The sequence below is a fragment of the Antennarius striatus genome, chromosome 19, assembly GCF_040054535.1.
Source record: "Antennarius striatus isolate MH-2024 chromosome 19, ASM4005453v1, whole genome shotgun sequence".
Taxonomy (NCBI): Eukaryota; Metazoa; Chordata; class Actinopteri; order Lophiiformes; family Antennariidae; genus Antennarius; species Antennarius striatus.
Window position 1 is genome coordinate 11,714,734 of NC_090794.1, and position 21,064 is coordinate 11,735,797.

At 40.0% G+C, this 21,064-nt stretch overlaps 1 protein-coding gene and 1 long non-coding RNA gene across 5 annotated transcripts; one reads left to right on the top strand and one right to left on the bottom strand.

Moving 5' to 3' along the window:
- Positions 1–1,633: 1,633 nt before the first annotated feature.
- LOC137612984 (uncharacterized) lies at positions 1,634–6,064 on the bottom strand. Its single transcript, XR_011038898.1, has 6 exons — positions 5,834–6,064; positions 4,961–5,065; positions 3,435–3,524; positions 2,919–2,990; positions 2,411–2,451; positions 1,634–2,007 (listed from the first exon to the last, which is right to left on the bottom strand). It is a non-coding gene; the product is annotated as an uncharacterized lncRNA (long non-coding RNA).
- Positions 6,065–6,372: 308 nt separating this feature from the next.
- vegfab (vascular endothelial growth factor Ab) lies at positions 6,373–20,426 on the top strand. 4 transcript variants are annotated; one of them, XM_068341721.1, is made up of 8 exons: positions 6,397–7,400; positions 9,458–9,500; positions 10,339–10,535; positions 10,992–11,068; positions 13,812–13,844; positions 16,366–16,440; positions 17,956–18,099; positions 18,750–20,426. In XM_068341721.1, exons 1-8 carry the CDS (start codon positions 7,347–7,349, stop codon positions 18,769–18,771), a joined length of 645 nt encoding a protein of 214 aa, XP_068197822.1. In that variant the 5' UTR covers positions 6,397–7,346; the 3' UTR covers positions 18,772–20,426. The 4 variants fall into 4 exon arrangements, with proteins under 4 accessions (XP_068197823.1, XP_068197825.1, XP_068197822.1 ...); XM_068341722.1 differs by lacking the exons at positions 17,956–18,099; positions 18,750–20,426 and adding an exon at positions 17,130–17,949 and having other exon boundaries at positions 6,373–7,400; XM_068341723.1 differs by lacking the exon at positions 16,366–16,440 and having other exon boundaries at positions 6,408–7,400.
- Positions 20,427–21,064: the final 638 nt, after the last annotated feature.

Below are 21,064 nucleotides of genomic sequence, written 5' to 3' on the forward strand. Positions count from 1 at the left end.
GAAGTATCCAGTGTGCGTATTTGATCTGACTAATGTTGAAGTGCTCCAGGCTTATTTGGATTGTTAAATCAGCTGGCATTCATCTTAGCGCGTGTGAATCTAAGGTCAAAACCTGGGGTCATAGGTCAGCGTTTGTGAGAGTGGTGCATTTAGTAAGTAGTTGGTTGCGTTTGTGTTTGTGCTTGTGCGGATTCCTGTGTGGTCATCAACTGGCCGGGGTGGGTTGTGACAGGCGCACAATGAAAGACACACAGATAAGACGGCGTGATGTGTAAGAAAAGTGGCTTCAGCCGTGAGTTCCCAAACACACCTGGGCGACGTTCTCTCAAGACATAAAAGCTGAAAGGTCCACAACAAATACCATTCATTAAACAGCTTGACATTTAGGATTGGATAAGGTTTGGCTTTGTATTCCCAAAGAGGAATTTTAAATCTGCTATTCACAGAATGAGATTAAAGCGTGAGATTAGCTTTGTTTAGGTCAACAAATGGAGGCCTGGGTTTGCATCCTGTGTTCGTCCAGCAGTCATGACCAATCCCTCCTTCGCAGCCACAGGGTCACCAACAAACCTCCTTAACTCTGGTAGGACACAGCTGTGCTCCTCTATCACAGCACATGATGCGTATTTCATGCCTTTTTTCATAACTTCAAATATTGTTGACTTTTCAGTGAAATGCATGAGAGTTGCAAGTTTTTTAAGTAACGTTAGTGAAGTCGTGTTTGCACACACATCTGGTGCACATTGTCTTCGACCCCAGAATGATTTGTCCCTCATTGTTAAAGCTGCTAATATGTTTCTATTTACAATTTATAGGCAAAAAAAAAAGGCCTTTGCTTTATGTGACATGATTTCACCCCAACTTGGAAAGCCTCTTGGCATTTCAAAGCATTGCCGCTTCTTCCAGTGTGTTTCTTTGGTTGGAAATTCTTTGATTCATTCTCCAGCTCCAAATAGGATTTTCAGGCAGCTGTTTTGTGCAAAGAACTCCAATAAACCAACTAACAAATAGCAGACAGGGTAGCTACTAGATGGTACGCATAATAAAGTCGGGAGGCTCTTGACACAAAAAAGGGAGTTATAACATGTTCAGTTTTAACGTGTTGCTAAAAAGTAGCCGATGAGTCATTGAAGGCAAATTATTTAAGTTCGTTTTTGTCTCGGTGAACAGGAAAACTGTAAAAATATGCAAAAGCATTCAACAGAATAGTGCTTCAAATGAGAAAAACACAAGTCATGAAGCCGAACAGATAAATAAAACATTTGAAGTAAACATTTTCATGAAGGCTGACCTGAACCCATACTGCGTTGGTCGTTTTCAGTTCCAGTAACTCCCACATTTGCTTGTTTCTGCTGTGTGACTTCCTGAACATGTGGTCCTTCACTGTTAGTCCCTACATATTGGAATATGATCAATGTTGACAGGTCTAGCCTTTGGCCGGGTTAAAGCGCAATATATTCTCCTCTCTCCTCGCTCTTTCCTTTCATTTTTCTTCTTCGTTGACCAAATAGGCTTATGAACTCTTTGAACTGGTTGACTGAGAGTAGGCTACGCAAAAACCAAGTCACATTCTGGAAGTGACCAGAGATAGACTGGAGAGAAGTGAGAGACACAACAGTAAATGGGGGTGGGGGTGGGGGTGGTGGAATACACTCTCTCTCTAATGAAAAAGAAGAACATGTCGCAGAAGAAAAGGGGAAACATTCTGGCTTGTTGAAGTACTTGAACTTTCGCCCATTCTTCATCTAAAGCTTCTGCTTATCTGCTCATCCTTATAAGAGAGCAGGATGAAGGAGGGTAATAGAGGTTGGGTGGACGTGTGCTGCCTCTGTGCGGCACGCTCCCCACAGCTGGGCAGGGTCACCGGTCGCAGCGCTGATTGGCTGTTGATTTATACTGCTGCTATCAGGAGTGAGCGAGGCCGTCTGTGCTGAATTGAGTCCAAGCGGCTGTTTTCTGTAGGGAATGTCTTTGGCTTTATAGTGGATGACATGTAGCAAATGTTAACTGAGACAGAAAGAACTGCAAATTTAATAAGATGCAAAGATTCTTCAAGGAGTCACAATCTAATCATTTTCAAGTGAATTACGCATTTTAATTTAAAGTGTACCATGAGAGGCTCGTTATGCATTTACATAATGGGTCCTGTGTGGCCCAAAACAATCCGCATGACTCAGGTCACATCAATACATCTTATTAATGCTTTGGGCTTGCTGCTATGTTTAAGTGTGCAAATATGTATGCACCGCAGTCACATGGTGTTAAGCAGTGAATGTTATCAGAATACACTATCAGGGCATGCAGTGAAGGTTAATTCCTTACAATTTATATAAGATTGGTGAAGAGGCCAACACAGATAACTCAGTCAGAAGCACATTGCTGTGCCAATCACTCCCTTCCATACACTTACCAGCAGCTCAGCTCCCATGAACACATGGCAAGAAGTGAAGTCTTGCAAAAAGGAGTGAACAAAGAAGAAAGGAGGAAAAGGAACAGAGAGAGAAATTTGTAATTGTGTGCCAGGTGATAAAAGAACGTGGCAGTCAGCCATTAGGCATTTGGAAATGGAATGTGTCTGTTATATTGTACAGTAAAACAATGTGACTTTCATCCATGCTCACATGGTTACACACACACACACACACACACACACACACACACACACACACACACACACACACACACACACACACACACACACACAAACACACATTTTGCTGAAAGAAAAAAATTCTTCATCAGTTGTTAAAACACTATTAAGCCAAAGACATGGAGCTACTTCTGAAGTTTTTGAGGCTCAGATTTCACCATTAAAATGTACTCAAAATAAGGCGCCATCTAATTGTAACTAAAATAAAACAATAAATTTGCGAATATACGATTATTATACCACCATCAAAGGATGTATATAGGGTTACCTTTTTCCATAAGGTCTGCAAGCATCTTGTCAAAAACGTCTCCAGAGAATCCGGTGAGATTTCACACAATCTCTGTGGGGACCCAGAAGTGTGCATCTCATAATGGGATTCTTCATTTGACCATTTGTTTTACAGATTTATATAAATTGTGATATTTAAATGACGTGATTGGACATTTCAACTTTTGTGTCTTTTTGTTAGGAGGTTGTGGTCCATTCTAATCAACTAATTGAGTTATATCCACATCCTTGCACACATTTTTTTCCAGTTGAGTTTTTTAATTTTTACATTATGGGATAATTTCTGGGTGGCACGGTGGCACAGCGAGTATCTCTTATCCCCGTGTTTGAACAGGTTTTCTCATGGTTCTCCGGCTTCCTCCCACCTCCAGAAACATGCAGGCTAGGGTAACTGGTCACATCAAATTGTCCGCAGGTAACAGTGTGAGTGTGCATGGTAGCTTATCTTTCATGTGGCCCCACGATGAGCTGGCGTCTCACTCAGGGTGTAACCCACCTTTCACTTGTAGCCAAATGGGATAGGGTCCTCCAGCAGACCTGTGACCCGCAAAGCGGATAAGAGACAAGACGATAACGATTCTCTCCTCTGCAAGACAAAGGGTTGGATGGCTGGATTATCTCTTTTTACATTTAGTTTCAGTTTGGCGTCAGTCATTTCCACATGGTATCCAAACTCCTTACATGACAGTGTGCACACGTCACATGTTGTCTGTGTAAGTTTTGTCTAGTGGATATCAGGTTTCACTCTTTCCTTTTCTAATGCCGTGTTCATACTAGAAGTGAAACAAATTGTTCACCTTCCTCTACTTTACTTGTGTGAACTTGATTTTACTGGTGTCATTTGTGTGTAAAAATCTAACTCACTACAGTTTGGCAACTGATTGCAGTCGTGCACTGGGGTGGGACACCTTTCTTCACCCTGCGAACCTTCATCTGACGTACGCATCCAGCTGTGATGAGCTTGTCATCCATGTCTGGGCAGTAACGGCACACGGACACAAAGAATCTGGATGCTGACGTGCCATTTTGACACAGTCTTACAAGTTAGTCAGAATCTGAGTCACTTAGTGTGAATTCACATTAGCTCATGTCTACGTGCAGCTTTATAATTATGTCTGCTCAGCATTGATGTCAATACTTCATTTTTCAATGTAAGAGCTGCATGAATTCACTGGTGCTACCAGTTCACATTAAGGCCATAAACTGGACTGATATTGTTACACAGGAAACCACAATGAATTTTGTAATGAAGGTCAGCTTTGAAAACTCATCTTAAAGATATAGTGTATTAATTTCCCTTCTGCATTTTTTTCAAAACTGCTCAGAAATATGTGTTGTAATATTTCACCCATTTCACCCCCACAAACTTGAACTACCCCGACTTCCTTGTACGTGATGACTAGAGGAGTGCGTCACTCCTCAGATCGATGTAGGGGAGGTTGTTTGTTGTACTGTTAGAAAAGGACTACATTATTAAAGTGTGTGTGTGTGTGTGTGCGTGCGTGCGTGCGTGCGTGCGTGCGTGTGTGTGTTTATGCATGTATCTGCATGTAGTCAGCACAAACTGGGATTCGCACACTCATGAACTGTATCAGCTGCACCTTTTCCTAGCTGAAACACACACACACACACACACACACACACACACACACACACACAAACACACACACTGAGTCAGCAGAAACAGGAGCTAGTTGACACTGCTAATGACCCCAAGTGTTATTCTTCAATTAACCTGCGGATGGTACCAACCAGAGGAACTCCTCTCCGTTGGGCTCCGGTTACATGACAGATGAATCCTTCTTGTCCTGAAAGCTCTCTTTCTCCCTGACTATCACTGTGCCTCTCTTCTTTCTTGCTCCATCATGCCTCAAATCTCTCTGTTGTTAAGCCCCATTGTTGGGTTTTTTTCACCTGCTCTTTCCATTTTTAATCACAGACAGGTATGAGTTGTAGCAAGCAAGCCTTTATATGTCAGGAGCATAGCTGCCAAGTTATGTCATTACATACTTATCAACTCACTTCCTTGATGTCTCTCAGTCTGTCGGTTTGCTGGAGGCAGACACAACACTGGTGGTAATCCTGTAGTAGCCTGCGGGTCCAGCAGAGGGCATTACCACTGTGGAGCTGTCACAAGCACAGTCCAAATATATCAGAAAAATCACATGGTTGTCAAACAGAGAAATCTTACATTACATGCTGTGTATCTGAGACAATATCTGAGATAAATCCTTGGAGTTTTTTTTTCTTCAATTTTTGCTACAATGATTAAAGTTTAAAATACAAAAAACACAGCGAGGTTTTATTGTACTTAGATGATACCTTAGGTTTTGTCATGATTTATTCATCAGATATTTTTACTAGTTTCTTCTGATCTTTCAGTTTTAAAATACAATATGTATGATTCACTTGCAAAATAAATGTATGGCTGTGGACTAAACGTATACTGGATTTAAATGTGCTCTTTATAATGTTTGGATTTTACTTTTGGCGATTTGTAGGAACATTTTTGCTACAACTTCATTATTGTTAATTTATGGTCGACCGTGTGTCTTTTTTTTACTAAGGCATTAATTTAGCTCACCTCTACTGACGTGTGGACGTACATGTGCTCATTAAGTCAATGCTGGAGATACCACACACACACACACAACCACGCACGCACGCACATATATATACAGTATATATTTATATACTGTGTGTATATATATATATATATATATATATATATATATATATATATATATATATATTTATTTATTTATATACTGTGTATATATATATATATATATATATATATATATATATATATATATATATACACTGTATATATACACACACGCTACAGACAGTCCTCCTCCTTTGCTCTTCGTGGACTCATCTTCGCTTCCTCACCTTTATTTCCCAGCTGTTGCCTGTTAAAAAAAAAAAAGAAAGAAAGAGCGTAACCAGGACGTAACACAGAAACCCCATCCTGCGTCAGGAAGATGACGGGGAGGAAGTCACGATGCGCATAATCCTTCTTTCCATGAGTGTATGCGTGCTGACCCGCACTGCCCAGCGAGATGCAGTGACAACTCACGCACCTAGACTGCGACGTCTCCCGGCGCACGGAAACTTACACATCAGACACTTACGTACGCGTTACGTGTCCAGGAACGCAGACTCCCCTGGAGCTCCGAGTTGCAACATATACCACTAAGTCGTCATAGCAATCGGAAATTAGAAAGTGTTACTTTCCCCTTGAATTACATTAAGAGCTTTATGGATGTTTTACAGCTTTTATCGCAGTGGGATTTCTAATTACAAATCACGCGAGAGGAGCATCCAAGGTCATATTGCCTCTTATTTCCTCATGAAGAATAAACTAATTAATTCGAGGTCTAAGAATAAAAAAAATATGACAATGTAAGTGTGCAGCTGCTATATGAGCTGTTACGTGAGTGGGTTTTTTTTTTTTTTTTTTTTTTTTTTAGAGATTTTAAAGCAGCCCAGAATATAAAGTCGGTACGCGACATGTGGGGGTGATGAAATGGATTAAACGCATTGCAACAGAATGATCTCTCTACCGGCGACTCAAGTATAAAATATCACTACCATAACATCGGGATGCCCTCATTTTTTTTTTTTTTTCTCAAATGACAAATATAAATAGACCGGCTCGTCTGTGGTCACATGAGCCGACGTTCAATGGGTGAAACTTTTGCGCGCAGTGTTGTATATATCAGGCCATACAGGACACACCTACTCTATTTTAATGATCCACCAATCATCCACGTCCCCGGACCGCTGGTGTTAGGAGGCTAGTCGCCCCACCACAGCGCTACAGTTTGGAGAAACGAGGGAGGTTGGATGAGTCCTGTCCTAACAGGAGAGCTGAGCCGCTGAGTGCGCAGTGACAGGGGGGAATTAAAAAAAAAAGCCACAGAACACACTCAAAGTTTGGTGGCACGAGTATCTCTCACTCTTTTTTTTTTCTCACCAAAAACGTCAACCTGGTCATTGGGTTCAAGTTGCACACAGGAGTAGGGAACAAGATTCAAATGGACAGACACTTGGAGACGGCTGGCGTAACAAGCATGGGATTATTTCTGTAATGTGGAATGCTATCCCCTCGCAAGAAAATAAAGGTTTGCTACGGAACAATGTGAGATGTCATGCGTCTTGGATTCTTGTGTTTCTGGATATACTGAAAATCATTGGTAACAGTTGATAAGGAAGAAGTTTTGCGCCAAGGACTGTATGCTCCGACCCTGGGACCAACATGGATTTGTCATTAAACCCACATATTTATTTAGAGAAGTTGTAGCCGGTCCAGTTGTGCTGTTGTACTTGTTGCTGTTTGAGAACAAATTGCCACATTGGCCTCTTGGATTTTAAAACGTCTTTGGATTGGATTTCCAACACCATGAACATTATTGACAGTTTGACACTATTATTTTTGACGCTGTCAGTTGTCAAGGTGAGTTGAAGAGAGCAAAACCAGAAAATAAAATCAGTCGACTTCTATATTTAAAAACGTAGCAGATCATTCATGTGTCGCTTCGCCCTTGCCTTTACTTTAGCGAGGTCATTGCTCATGTTTAAACAAACTGGAACGTTTAATGGCTCTGAGGAGGTTCAAGCAGCTATTACGCAAAGCCTAAACTATATAAATCTAAGCGTCACGCTCACGGGTTGTGCGCTTTTTGTGTCGTGACAGTGATTATTTGTCAATAATGCTGTGGTGTTTGTTGCTGGGTGATTGCTGGCTTGCTGTAAAACCACATTGGACACGTTATTACGCTTTAAAAAACTCAGTGGATCCATTCTGAATTAGGTTCGCTATTGCCACTTGGACTCTCGATTAATCTGCTTCTGAGACGAAACGCTGATTCTCACATGGAAACTTAAATTCAACTTCAAAACAAGCGTTACTTCACAGACTAATCAGGTTCACCAGAGACTTTTAATGACTGTTTGACATTGCACTGTAAATCGCTTTTCATATAATCATTAATCAAGCACACTGTGCCCAGGGAGGCTTTTTGAGCAAAGGTTTCAAGGTGAAAAAATACAACATATCTCTTCAGTAGGAGGCTGCGTATTTGCCAGGAGCATGATTGGGTTATTTCTAATAAGAATTTTCCATCTCCAGGCAGCAATGATGTTTTGTGTTGCGACACAGTTCCCCCTGGAGCACCTTAGGCTCATTTCAACAAATATTCTCTTTGAAGAGACCAGCAAAGTGTTTATATAACTAAGTGTCAGATTTAATGACAGCTAAATCCACCCAATCAACACTGAATAGCATCAGAAAGCTGGCTCAAGTGTGAAGAACCAGCCGGCCTATCATCACTCGGTTTAGAGGCCGGTGTTCGCAGCTTGACACCCATCCATTAATAATACAGTGTTTTGGAGGGTCTCACGCCACAAGAAGTGGGTGGAGACTGCGGGACCGACTCGACCAGGCCCTTTTTCACTTTTTTATCAGGGACTGGAAAAAACTTTTTCACAGAGAACAAGCCGGTGATACAATACGAGGTTTAGGTCTCACGCAATATTGGCCAGACATTGCGTGATGTTCGCGCGCTTTTATATGAGAAAGTGAGAGAGAGAGAGAGAGAGAGAGAGAGAGAGAGAGAGAGAGAGAGAGAGAAGTGAGAGAGAGAGAGAGAGAGAGAGAGGGAGGGAGGGAGAGAGAGAGAGAGAGAGAGAGGGAGAGGGAGGGGGGGAGCCAGTTTTCTCCTATGTGCGCGTTGATGAACGAAAATGAGCCGTGCGTAATGCGCGCACAAATGGAAAATTGCCAGTTCCTTTTGTGGTCAAACTGGTGCGGTGACAGCCAGCTACCCCCCCTGCAAGGGGAAAGAAGCAGGCTAGGATTTGAACCGGTTTGAAGGGCCACTGTTATTAATCCGTGTCGCCCTGTGTCAATACGGACACGTTCACGATTTAGTACAAACCTACAAAGTAATTCACAGTTAATGTTTTATCTTGTAAGGAGATGGGCAGAATAAGGTTCCATGCCTCATGTTAAATATTTATCCTTCTACACAACAGGTTACATAAGTATAATAATACTAATTATTATTATTATTATTATTATTATTATTATTATTATTATTATTATTATTATTATTATTATACAGGTTAAGGGACTTGTAATTAAAATGATGGGGGAAAAGTCTGACAACTTGGCTGAACAGTTTTTGCCTGTAGATATGTTCACGAACATCCTCACAGATGTGTCTTAGGAGAAGAACAACGTTTTAAAACTATGTTAAGTTATTTCTTGTGTTTATATGAGGCAGTGTGAACGTTTGACTCTTACTTGCCCTCTATACCGAGTATAAGTTAACACAAGTTTAGATACATAATGTGGTTTTCATATTTGGCCAGTTTTCAACAGAAATTTCCACATCCAAATACATATTTTGCGCAACTGAGGATAAGTTAAAGCCGTTGGCAGTGTTTTTTCTTTTTCTTTGGATCTTGCACAACCTACTGTAGCTAACAGTTGCTTTTTTCTGCTTACAGAGTGCTCACATACCGAAGGAAACAGAGAGAAGTCCACATGAAGGTAGGAGTCCCGCGGGGCACCGTGGGAATACAGTCCACACTGGGCTCCCTTGCTGGCGCACAGCCAAATAGAGAAGTGCTGCTTTGAGGTCCACCTCGGCATTGAAAGGAACTTATCGCCTCCTGGTGGACAACTGCACAGTTTGACCCTGTCCAGATTTGTTGCCCCAGATTCGCCTTTTAAACAAATAAAGAAAAAAAAAATCACCCATAAAATCTTAGCATTTCTGTGTCTCTAACATTCTTGTTTGAAATTAAGACAAGGAAATGTTATGGTGACCTGACTCATTTTGTAGAATGGAATTTCACCCTCTTGGCCCACAATGTCATTTTTCACAATCCCTCCATTGCCCAATAATTTGGATTATCAAGAAACTGAACTTCATGATATCAGTCAGGCCTTGTATATTTGGTTTGGCTTCCTGATCAGCGTTGTTTCAGTGAAATTTTGGTGGTTGTCTGTCTCTGTGGTGAAATCCTCCACAAGAGCAGCAATCCCAGCAGCACTGTGAGACAGGACGAGTGAGCTGAAAGTGAAAAAAGAGCTGTTATTGTGAAGCTGTAGGTGATCTGAATCATAGTGGGCCAGAAGTGGAGCAATAAAAGTGGAGTGATGTTAATGTACAGCAATTACCCGATAGGGACAAAATAGAGTGGATATTGCTCCTGATGGGGAATTAGATGAATGTGTGTTCAAGTGGCTCAGTCTCGTTTTGCTTAAATAAGCAAAAAGAGACTAAGAATAAGTATTCATTATATTATAGTTATTATAGTTTCATTCAAGTGGTTTTATCAGTGCTGAATCTTCATATCCCTGTGCCCTGTGATTCTTGTCCCAGTGATCCCTTTATTGGAGGTGTTCAACAAAAGTTTGTGTAAGCCTCGGGAAATGCTGGTGGAGATTCTGCAGGAGTATCCTGAGGAGGTGGAGCACATATTCATCCCGTCCTGCGTGGTGTTGACGCGCTGCGCTGGCTGCTGCAACGATGAGATGCTTGAGTGCGTACCCACATCAACCTACAACGTTACAATGGAGGTCAGCAGCGTTGTTCATGTCTGTCTTATGTCTGTCTTATGCATGTTCAATGAAATACTTTAATAGTTTACTTTTGCCCAAATGTGTGAAGAAAAAAAAAAAGGGCATCACAAATGCTCCTCTAATTGAGATACCTAAGAGCCCATTCAGTTGGTGCAATGTGGCCTTTTGGGATTTGGGGGCAAAAATAAAACCCTGACTACTTTTTTTTTTTTCTAAATCACCCCGGCCTTATTCAGTATGTCCTCTGGATCATTGAAAGTTTAGAAATTTAGGTTTTGTTTGTTTTCACAGTGAAGGAAGGAAGGAAGAAAATATATGTAATATTCATGTACAATAATCCTCTTCCTCTTTGTCATCCTTTTGTTGTTCTACTTTACTCCTATGATTAAGGGAATTGCTGAAATCAAATGTATGTTTAATTCAAAATTGTGTTTATGTCTCTTTTTTTTTCAGATTAAAAGAGTAAAAACCAGAATACACGGAGGTGATGTTTATATGAGTTTTACGGAACACAGCGCATGTGAGTGTAGGTAAGAACCCCTGCATGCACACTGCAACGTACCAAATGTGAATGAAATACTAACCACTGTGAATTTGTGTAACAGAGCAGAGGTGTTAAGTTAATGTTTTCTATCTTATTGCTTCTTTTACTTCGATGTTCTCAAAAATAACTTGAGTCCATTTAAGCACATCTCAGTAGTTTAGTTTAGTTTTTCTCTGTTCTGTAATAACAGCTCCAATAAATGGGATACATTTCATTGTGTATAGTGTTACCTAATCCTCTTATTTTTCCTTCTGTGGTATTTAGAGGTCATTCTGTGAAATACGGTGGTGATTGCTTTAATTATTGATCCACATCCTGGCACCTCATTGCTGCCTTTCTTCACATGATGTGACTCCTTCTAGCGGCAGACCGAGTTCTAGATTTATGGCTCACATGTTGTTTTTTATCCTGTCTTCTGTTTTGATAGGCAGCTAATATAATCAGATAAAGCCTCTTTTAAAGTCCAAGAAAAGTGTCGCAACTACATGTGGATCACATTAGTGCCGTGTTCCTTACTGGGGTTTTTGAGGTTGGCTGCAGCGATGTAATTGAATGGTTCCCAAAAAAAAAAAAAAAAAAAAAAGCGAAAGTAAGCATTTCATCTTCGTATCATCTTTTCTTTTCATTATTCTGGCCCATCATTTACAAATATGTCAGATTTCATTGGTCTTGCACTTCTGTTGGAATCTTTAGAATTTAGAGATTTTGCTCTGTGATGTTTTGTTGGAATCAGATCAGTGCTGAGGTTTGAGCTGAGTGACGTGACTTATTAAACCGTGGCACATCATCGTGGAGGGGCATGCATCATCCTCCCAAATTTATGGGAAATGTAGAAAGAAAACAGAGGCAAGAGAGGGGAGAGGACTGCTGGCTGAAGACCAAGCGTTGTTGTCATTTCTCTTTCTCCTCAGCTGTCATATCTGAAATACTTGTCTTACTCATCTCATTAATGCTGCACCACACTGTCCGCAAGGGGAAGAATAATTCTGACCTCTTCTAGATGTAACATGTTTAAATCTGGCTTGTTTTAATATATCTTCATTTATTTAAGTCCTACTTATCTTATCTAATTAATTCTACAGTGAAGTGGCCTCGATTTAAAGTTAATTCCACCCAATTTAACGTAATTAAAAAACATGTTTCCAATTTGATTTCCATAGTCTGTCCTGCCTGTGCATGTATACAGTAGATGCATTCTGATGCTTTGTTCTGAAAGCGGGGATTTTTTGGTAGAAACTTTGGTAGGAAGATTGGTGGAGCAGCGATTAGGCCTGTCGCCTCACAGCAAGAATGTTCCGGGCTCGAATCCCGACCAGGGACCTTTCTGTTTCGTGTTTGCATGAAATTCCTATGTCTGCCTAAAGAAAAACCAACCAAATTCATCTTAAAGAAGAGAGTTAACTTGATGAACCATATAGAGATTAGTTTAAAAAAAAATCTAATTAAACTAACCACTGGCTGTGTGTCATTGTCAAACAATGTGGATGTGAGCCATAAACCTTTAGGGTAGGCTTATAAAATTTCAAAGTTTCTATAGAATACTGGATTTTTCTGTGTTTCTACTCTGTTTCTACTTAGAGCTCCATTTAAAAATCAACATGACACCATGATTTTTGATGTTTCTAGTCAGGAAAAACTAATGATCATTAAGAAAACAACAAATCTTACATTCAGTTTATTGTGCTTGTAGACATACAACATTTAATTTCAATTTCTATTCCTAAACCCTAAATTCCACGCAGATGCACCTTTAAAGTTGTGCCACTAGTACATTTTCTATTTCATTTTAATACAGCAACTTGCAGTAACGTGGTCCAGCTTTGACATAGCTGCAGGACAACTTTGACAGTCAGGCTGATATCTATTAGATATAATTACAAACAGAGAAGCTTCACCGCATGCGGCGTCTTTCTCCATGAATACCTCATGAATATTAAGGTTAAGTGAATCCAGGGAGAAGTGGTGAATGAAACGACCAACAGTGAAAATATATTAGCATCTAAAAATATCACAGTAACGGTAATCTACTTTGTCATCCCCTCAGGGTCAGTCTCCTTGTATGGTACTTTTACGATTGACACCTAAGTGAAACCTCCTGTTAAAGCTGCTCTTTATTTATTTTGTGGATTGAATTTATTATGTTTTGTGAAGTTTGAGTGCCCATGAGTTTTATGCATCCTCAGATAGATGTATACGCAGACATACACACCACCCTCCATGCTCCATCCAGCATATGAATGCAGAGTTTTTGTACCAGTCTTTTCAATGGAATAGCGGGGGTTTGTCTGTGACCTTTTCAAATGAAATGCAATTTCCTAATGCTCTTGGATAACTGCCGGCAGCAACTTCATTGCTTCACACTCTGTTATCAGCATTACTTGTTACATGAAGGGAAATAAAACAAACCTGACTGCCCGCTATTGTAGCCGTGTTTGAGCGTAACCATCGGTGTACACACCCCTGTGTGTGCCTGTCTATTGTGGCATGTGGGTTGCGTTATTTCCCAACAAATCTGTTTCATTTGTGAAACCAAGCGTTTGAAAGTGAAAGCCAGTTTTATCACAGTTTCTGGTAAAAGAACGATGACGTAAGACGATTTGTGAAGATTGACGAGAGCCCACACATGCTGATAATGAGCCTCTGGCCTCTAGAGATCTTGATAGGTGTCTGTTTACCAGGAAACAGCATGCTGTGATCTAATGCCATGTTGTTTTGTTCCTACTTTTCAGGAAAAAGAAAGACGTGAAAGAACAGAAAGAAAAGTGAGTACAGCACACTTTCTGCATGGAGATGGAGTTTTTCAGGGGAAACAATGAGGACTTGAAATTTGAGCTTTTTCCTGTTTAGCTTTGCAAACATATTCACTCTCAGTCTTTCGTATCTCTCTCAGGCTCCCTGACATGCACTGTCCAGCTCCACTGATTTGTCGTTCATTCTCTTCCTTCGTTTCCTCAGTCTTGACATTTTGTACCACAGTCAAAGATACACAAAGCACTCCCTGACAATATTGTTTTCACGAAAAACCCTGTAGTCACACGAGCACAAAAGATTAGTATGTAGCTGTCTGGTGATATACGTGGGGAATACTATCATAATCCCCCCCAGAGGAATGAGTGACACTTGATGAAGCCGTTGCCCTCCCTACTCATGTCCTTTACACCTTTCCCCCTTCTCTATCTCATCTTTGCATTCCTCTTCCTTCTTCTTAGCTGTGTTCATCACACTTATAACTCCATTTACTCTTGTTACTGGTTGTGCTGATCTAGATAACGGTGTTCTTAAAGACCTGTTAAACTTCTGTTTTTACGGTTCTTGCTTAAGTGCGCTATCCTTCCTTTGCATCAGAAGTCAGTGTTCTGTGGGTCATTTAAACTCTTTAATCCTCCCTCTGTGAACTGCCATCAATATCATTCTATTGCAGGATTGTTGGTTGTATTTTTGTTTTATGTCAGGTCGTCTGTAATATAGATAACGGTTTTCAGACCTCCTCTTTAACCTTGCTTTAAGTGTTTATTAGCCTGTGTTTGGTGTCGTACTCCTACAAAGCGATGATCTCGGGGTCATTCAACTCCTGAAGCTGACATTCTTTCATGTTAGTTTTAATGTTGGCCGCTGACCTCTTTGTAGTGATTGGTTGCTTCGTGACGATTAGTCCTTCTGCTGAGGTTGTGAAACCAAGCTGTCAACTGAGTCTTCAAGTTTCACAACTCCCAGTGAATCTTGACATAATGTCTGCATTACTAAAATGGATCTCACTGTCACAACGCATCAGCTTCATCCTGTTTTCTGGATATTACCCTTGAATGGCTTTGAATGCGTCATCCAATCCCAGCTGGATCTGACGCTGCACATTTGTGACCTCAGCCGTTGGAACGATTGTCATGGCGGTTGGTAAACATACTCATGGTCAGCAGAGGATTAATTGTAAGAACACATGTCCTCAACTTTCACACAACGCTTTCATTAGGAAAACAGTTTGCTGCCTTGTAGAAAAATAATCTGCAAAAGCTAACATTCTCATCAACCTTTGCTGTAATTTGTATTTATGGCTAATTTGCTTATGTTAACATGCCAGCAAGCTTGATGACAGAGGTGACCAAGCTGTGAAACATCCACATGTTTGGTTGGTCATTGTAAGCGTATGCTATGCTTAGTGCTGACATTAGCATTTGGTTCGTAGCTCCTCCAAGTGAAAGTACAGCCTCATAGAACTGTTGCTGTAGTTTCTCTATTTTTCCTTCACTTTCCTGGACTTAAATCTAATATTTCCAGTGATAGTTTTACATCAAGCCCACACAACAAATTTGATATAAGTTCTAACAATGGAGAAAAATACTGGAGAAGGACAGTTTGTGTCAATATTTGATTTAATGCGTATTTTTCATCGTTTTTATAAGACATTGGGTTTTTGTGAGATCTTCAAACAATTAAAAATGCAAAATAATTAAACAAAATATTCTTTTGTACATATACATGTGTGCCTGAAGTTCATCAAAGGGAATACTGAATGTGACGAAAGTATAGATCAAATATGCATATGGAATACCGAAGTCACAAATGCTAAGACCCTCTGATTTATCACATACATATTAATGTTAATTTCTGCTTTACAACAATAAAAAATAGACGTACTGTATAGGACAGTGTCTAGAGACGTATTTCTTATTCTGTGAGTATCCCATTTTTTGGAGCAAAATTGTGTGGAGCAAATACACACTAAAATGTGTCTACAGATTCTTGCACCTGTGAAACTCCAGGTGTGTTTGTTCCAAATAGTTCTCATTGTGCTGTGATCTGAAACAAGTTGAATCAGCCATAAAGAGTTGACCCAGATATGATGAAAAATGCAGAAAGTTTCAACTTCATTGTCCACACACTGGGATATTGGGACATTGCAGAACATCAGGCCTTACCAAACCTTCCACGATTAATCACTGGTCTGTATGAGTCCAAGTCATGGTTCTGTTTAAAATAAAATAAAAAACTGAGGTGGGCACACAAATGTTCAATCTACATCAACTCTGATTGGAAAAGCGTTATAGACTTATTACACATCCTCATGTGAACACTGCCTGAAACTTTCTCATAATACAACAAATAATCACTACCAAAAGTGTAATCAATTTGAATAAATGAGTATTGACTCTATAAACTCTATAAACAATAAAAAGACTGCTATCACTCTGTTCTGTTATTTTTAGCGATCATCAGTCACTGCCTAAACGCATCAGTTAATGTCTCTCAGGCATCTCTTTCTGCGTTGTTTTCCTTTTTCTCTTGCAGAAAATCCCGGAAAGGCAATGCTAAAGGCCAAAAGAGAAAACGAAAGAAAAACCGTGACAAAACAATTCATGATGCGTATGTCAGCTCTGCCTTCTCCACCTACTTGCACCTGAGTGTTGCACTTCTCATAATTAAACTCATTTGGGAGGAGCTCATTTGCCCTTTTTAATTTGCACCATATGATTTGCCCATTCGCCACATCAGTTAGCATGTTGCTTCCGTGTATTGTCCTAACTTTGTCTCATCAGTGCTATATCTATGCTACATTATTTGCAAAAGTGTTTTGCTAACGACACTTTAGCCAAATATAACAGGGATAGTCAGGGAAGTATAGCAGAGTCACTAGTTATACCTCACCTCACATAAAAATTAACCATAATTCATCTCCACCGAAGTGAACCAGCCATGTTGGCAAGGAAGTCTCTCTGTGGATGAGATCACATCCGTAGTTGGGATGAGTTACAGCAGCAAACTATGAAAAATGGTAGAAACATGAGGTACAAGGTGCCCCCAAGTTTTGTGACTGATAATGGGCATGTTTAAAGATGCTGGAATATAAAGACATCAGCTCTTAGCTGTAACTTGAAACCTTGTACTGAAACAGATCACAGCTCCACCAGCATGGCTTGGCAGACTGACTCGTCCTGTCCTGGTATCTGTGGTAGGATCACCAGGATTGTAATCATAGTCCTGTGTTCAGTGTTGAGTCTGTGCTGCTTTGCTGTGTCTCATACTCAGTCTGCTCTTTTCATCTTTACCAACAGGTTTTACTGTCCTGTGCATAATGCTGGTACTTTATGCAATGTAAAGATTCAAGTGATGGATATCTATTTCCTTGTTTTTGTTTTGTTTTGTTTTTTGGTCGGGGGCAAGTCTTGTTTTGTGTCTTTCTTTGCCTTCTTTTGTCTCTGAAACTATACAAAAGCAATGGTATTTAATCTAAAAATAATAGAAGATTATGTCATGTTTCTGCTGATAATGTGAACGAATACATGTCCTTGTGTTCATTTGTAATTTGAATATGGACATCATGAGCTTTCGTTTGTCCATTTTCTTCTCCTTGCTAAGAAATGTCTTTTCAACCACTTTCATCATCTCTGCTGAATCTAATGTAAATCTGTGGGAAATACAGTCTTCATCTTTCTCTCAATAAATGAAATATTTCCTAACGGTGCAAAAAGCTGACCCTTGACCCTTTTTTTATCAAGCGTCATTTTGAGTGTCAGAGATGTTCTGTCAATGAACGGCCCATCAAAGTGGATATGTGTCATTTGTGCGTTGCATGAATCAAGCCAGACTTTGCATGTCTAACACAAACAAGGCATTTGTGAGCAGACCAATCAATAAGGGAGGGTTTGGAGGGTGTGGGAAGGGTAATTTTACTGCTTGGATGTTTGCCTGCTCAGTGGGAACCTGTGTGCAACATGACCCAGCTGCCACATGCAGTAGCGCTTTTCGGGCTGAGGCTTGGAAGAACAACCTGGAGCATTTGAAAGGGCTGAGCTAAGGATGGCCTTTCATATGAGTGGCAATTGTACACTCTGATAACTGCCTCTCTCCTTCTTCCTCTCCACCTCTGTCTATGTCCAGTGTTTGTGAGCCATGTTGCGATCACTGCACAGAGAGAAGAAAACGTTTGTTCATGCAGGATCCAGCAACGTGTCGGTGCTCCTGCAAATACACAGATGAATCCTGTAAAGAACGTCAGCTCGAGCTCAACGAGAGGACCTGCAAGTAAGTCCTGTCTATAAGCCAGTCAAAGTGGAGCCACTGCTTCCACAACAAATTGTGTTCAAATAAATTTCAAGTAGGACATCGCTTTACCCCAAAAATATCCTTTTACAAAAATTTTCTCTGATAAATACTTTCATATTAAAATGGAAATAATGTCTTCTGGGTTTACTCTCATCTGTCTTTCATATACAAGCTCTGCATGCTACCAAACGTGCTACCGCATTTCCACTGCACAGTACCGGCTCAACTCGACTCAACATGGATTCATGTGACGTTTCATGTGACCTTTTAGCAGCTGCTCAACTTGCTTTGAACTACACGTAACACATACCAAAAAAGGACTACCAGGTACTTTCCTGCCATTAGAAATGCAAAAATGGTGAGCCAAGTAGACCTGGTACTATGCAGTGGAAATGGGGCTTAAGTAAGACTATTTGATCAACATAGTGGAACATTTAATGGCTAAAGAGCCAGATATTTCCATGACGACCAAAATGGAGCTAAAAGGAAAGTACATATTGGACATCTGGACACGATGACACTTCCAAATAGATGCTTATAAACCCAAACACGCCTGTCCACAGCTTAATTTTCTATTGGTAGGAAAGCTCCATGGACTAATGACTATTTATTCTCTTCCTCTTGTTTAGATGTGAGAAGCCAAGAAGATGAGAGAGGTGTGAGCACCAGATGTACCAGATGAAGGAATATTCTAGAGATATTTCACAGCACAGCACTTTGACCTTTGAACTGTAAAATCGTCTATTCTGTGGAAAGCATTCCCCGTGGACTGAGAGAGAACAAAAAGAAAGAATGAACTCATGTTTCCGCCCACTGTATATCTGTGTGTGTATATAGACCATGATAAAAGAAATACAGAGTACAGAATTGTTATGCTGCTAAGGAAACAAATAACTAAATCCATCATTTGACAAGAAAACCAATAGCTGCCATGTGGTTTTGCATTTCTAACAGGCTTCTGATGCAGACGTAGTCTTGTGGTCAATTCATTGTATGCAATTACTTCACTGGATGTGAGTCTACTGTGGTTGTGTGTCAATCATAAATTGCAAAACCTCTCAATCTAAAGTATATTTAACTGCTAAAACAGTGAGCGAGGGAGAAGAGGACAGGGAGCGCACTCGTTTCAAATACAACGGATGGATTATCCTCAATGCCGTCTTTTGCTTTTGGAGTAAAATAGCAGATCAGCTGGAACAGCTGATGGAACTCTTCAGTCTGTAACATCATGATGTTGCTTCCTTTCCCATGAGGACATTGCAGGACTGGCATGGACTCACACAATATGAACTTTGTGATCAGCTTGCAAGTGAAGGGACTCTGGAGTGCCATACATTTTTAAAGGGATACTGGTTATCAACATACTGTAGCATTGGATTTTTTTGCTATACCCTACATGAAAACCACTGAACGCATCCTATACTGTAGTTTGATTCCATTTGAAAAACTGTGCCTCACATTGTACTGATAAATCTTTCGAGTGCTTTTTAAATTATTTTTGTTTCCTTTTTCAGGAGAGGGGATTGTTAAAGTAGTTTTTTTTTTGTTAGTTGTTAAACCTTAATACAGAATTTATTGATTACATATCTTATTATCTGAACCTGTAAATATGCCTTTAGGCCATAGTCCATTCTAGATAATTTATAATGTTATAGAGTATTTTTCAGTATTCAGTCTCTACCCATATTTAATTTGCTCTATTTATATATGCAGTGTTATGTACCCGTAGCTGTCCTTTCTCCCCCCCAATGTAAGGTCACTGATGGCTACTCTCATCATGAAGACTCTTTGTGCTTTTCTACAACACAAAAAGAAAAAAATCAGTCAAAAATAATTAACATTCCCAGTATGGATCATTTGTACTAGTGTGCTGATGACCTCTCCTCTGGATTATTTCATCCCCTGATATCTAAAGGTGTGGGTGCTTTGTTGAATTTAACATGCGTGTAACTGTGTTATTGTGTACATGTGTGTATGAGTGTGTTCATGTGCATTTGCCTAAGTGGACATCTGTGTGTAGGTGTTAGTAAGTTGTATTTAAGTATTTAAGTAGCAGACCTGTGTTTTGTCCTTTCTGCAAGATGCAAACCCGAATAAACTACTGCTAGCAGCTCAGCATACACTACCACGATGCCACCACCATTTTAAATTGGAAATAACAGTCATTCTGCCATCAGTCTTAGATTCCTCATTATTAGTTCTCATTGTTTCCTTGTCACTATTAACATGTCTTATGTGTCTATGTGAAACAGCAAAGCATATTTATTTTAAAATTATGTTTTTTTTTATAAAATAAGGAAAAGTTTGCTGTGTTGTGAATGCTGTGTTTTCAAGAGATTTCATCAGGCAACATGAATTTGACATATTTTTGGGTGGCAAGTCGATGATCACACATCTAGTAAGAATCCCTGCAGAATGTAATCCGAAAGGAAGTATATCAGAGAAATGCGACTCACGCTTTCCATGCCGGACAGACAAATATTCATCCCTATGAATAAAATGACACTTTGAAGCAGTGTGTAATAATTTCATCTGTCATCTGTAGACGAGCCTTCAGGAGCGCTGAGGGAAACCACTGTGATCCCCAAGGAGGTCTTGTAAGGTGAAGAAAACATTTTCCCTCTGCCAAAGGGTTACATAACAAAATAATCTGTCCAGATTGAATAGGGGAACCAAAAAGTAGAATTATCCTAAGCAGAAGCACTTTGGTCACGTAGGTCTTTGCGGTGACGTTTCCAACCCTAACCCAGGTGCTAAACCCTGACAGAAAACCATATTATGCTAATACTACACACATCTAGACATTTATAAGGATTGCATTTGTGTGCTATGTGAAGCTTTCCATCAGAATTATAAGTAATATAGTGATAACAGCAGTTTAGCTATCTGCCAAACTTTCTTTGCAGCACGTCAACATTATATAAAACTCCCTGTCATTACTCAA

What these genes read in the sequence shown, in the direction of transcription:
- vegfab (XM_068341721.1), top strand. Translation starts at nt 7,347, where the DNA reads ATGAACATTATTGACAGTTTGACACTATTATTTTTGACGCTGTCAGTT. An exon ending in TGACGCTGTCAGTTGTCAAG is followed by an intron (nt 7,401 to 9,457) that starts GTGAGTTGAAGA and finishes TTCTGCTTACAG; the next exon opens with AGTGCTCACATACCGAAGGA. An exon ending in GTGAAAGAACAGAAAGAAAA is followed by an intron (nt 13,845 to 16,365) that starts GTGAGTACAGCA and finishes TTTCTCTTGCAG; the next exon opens with AAAATCCCGGAAAGGCAATG.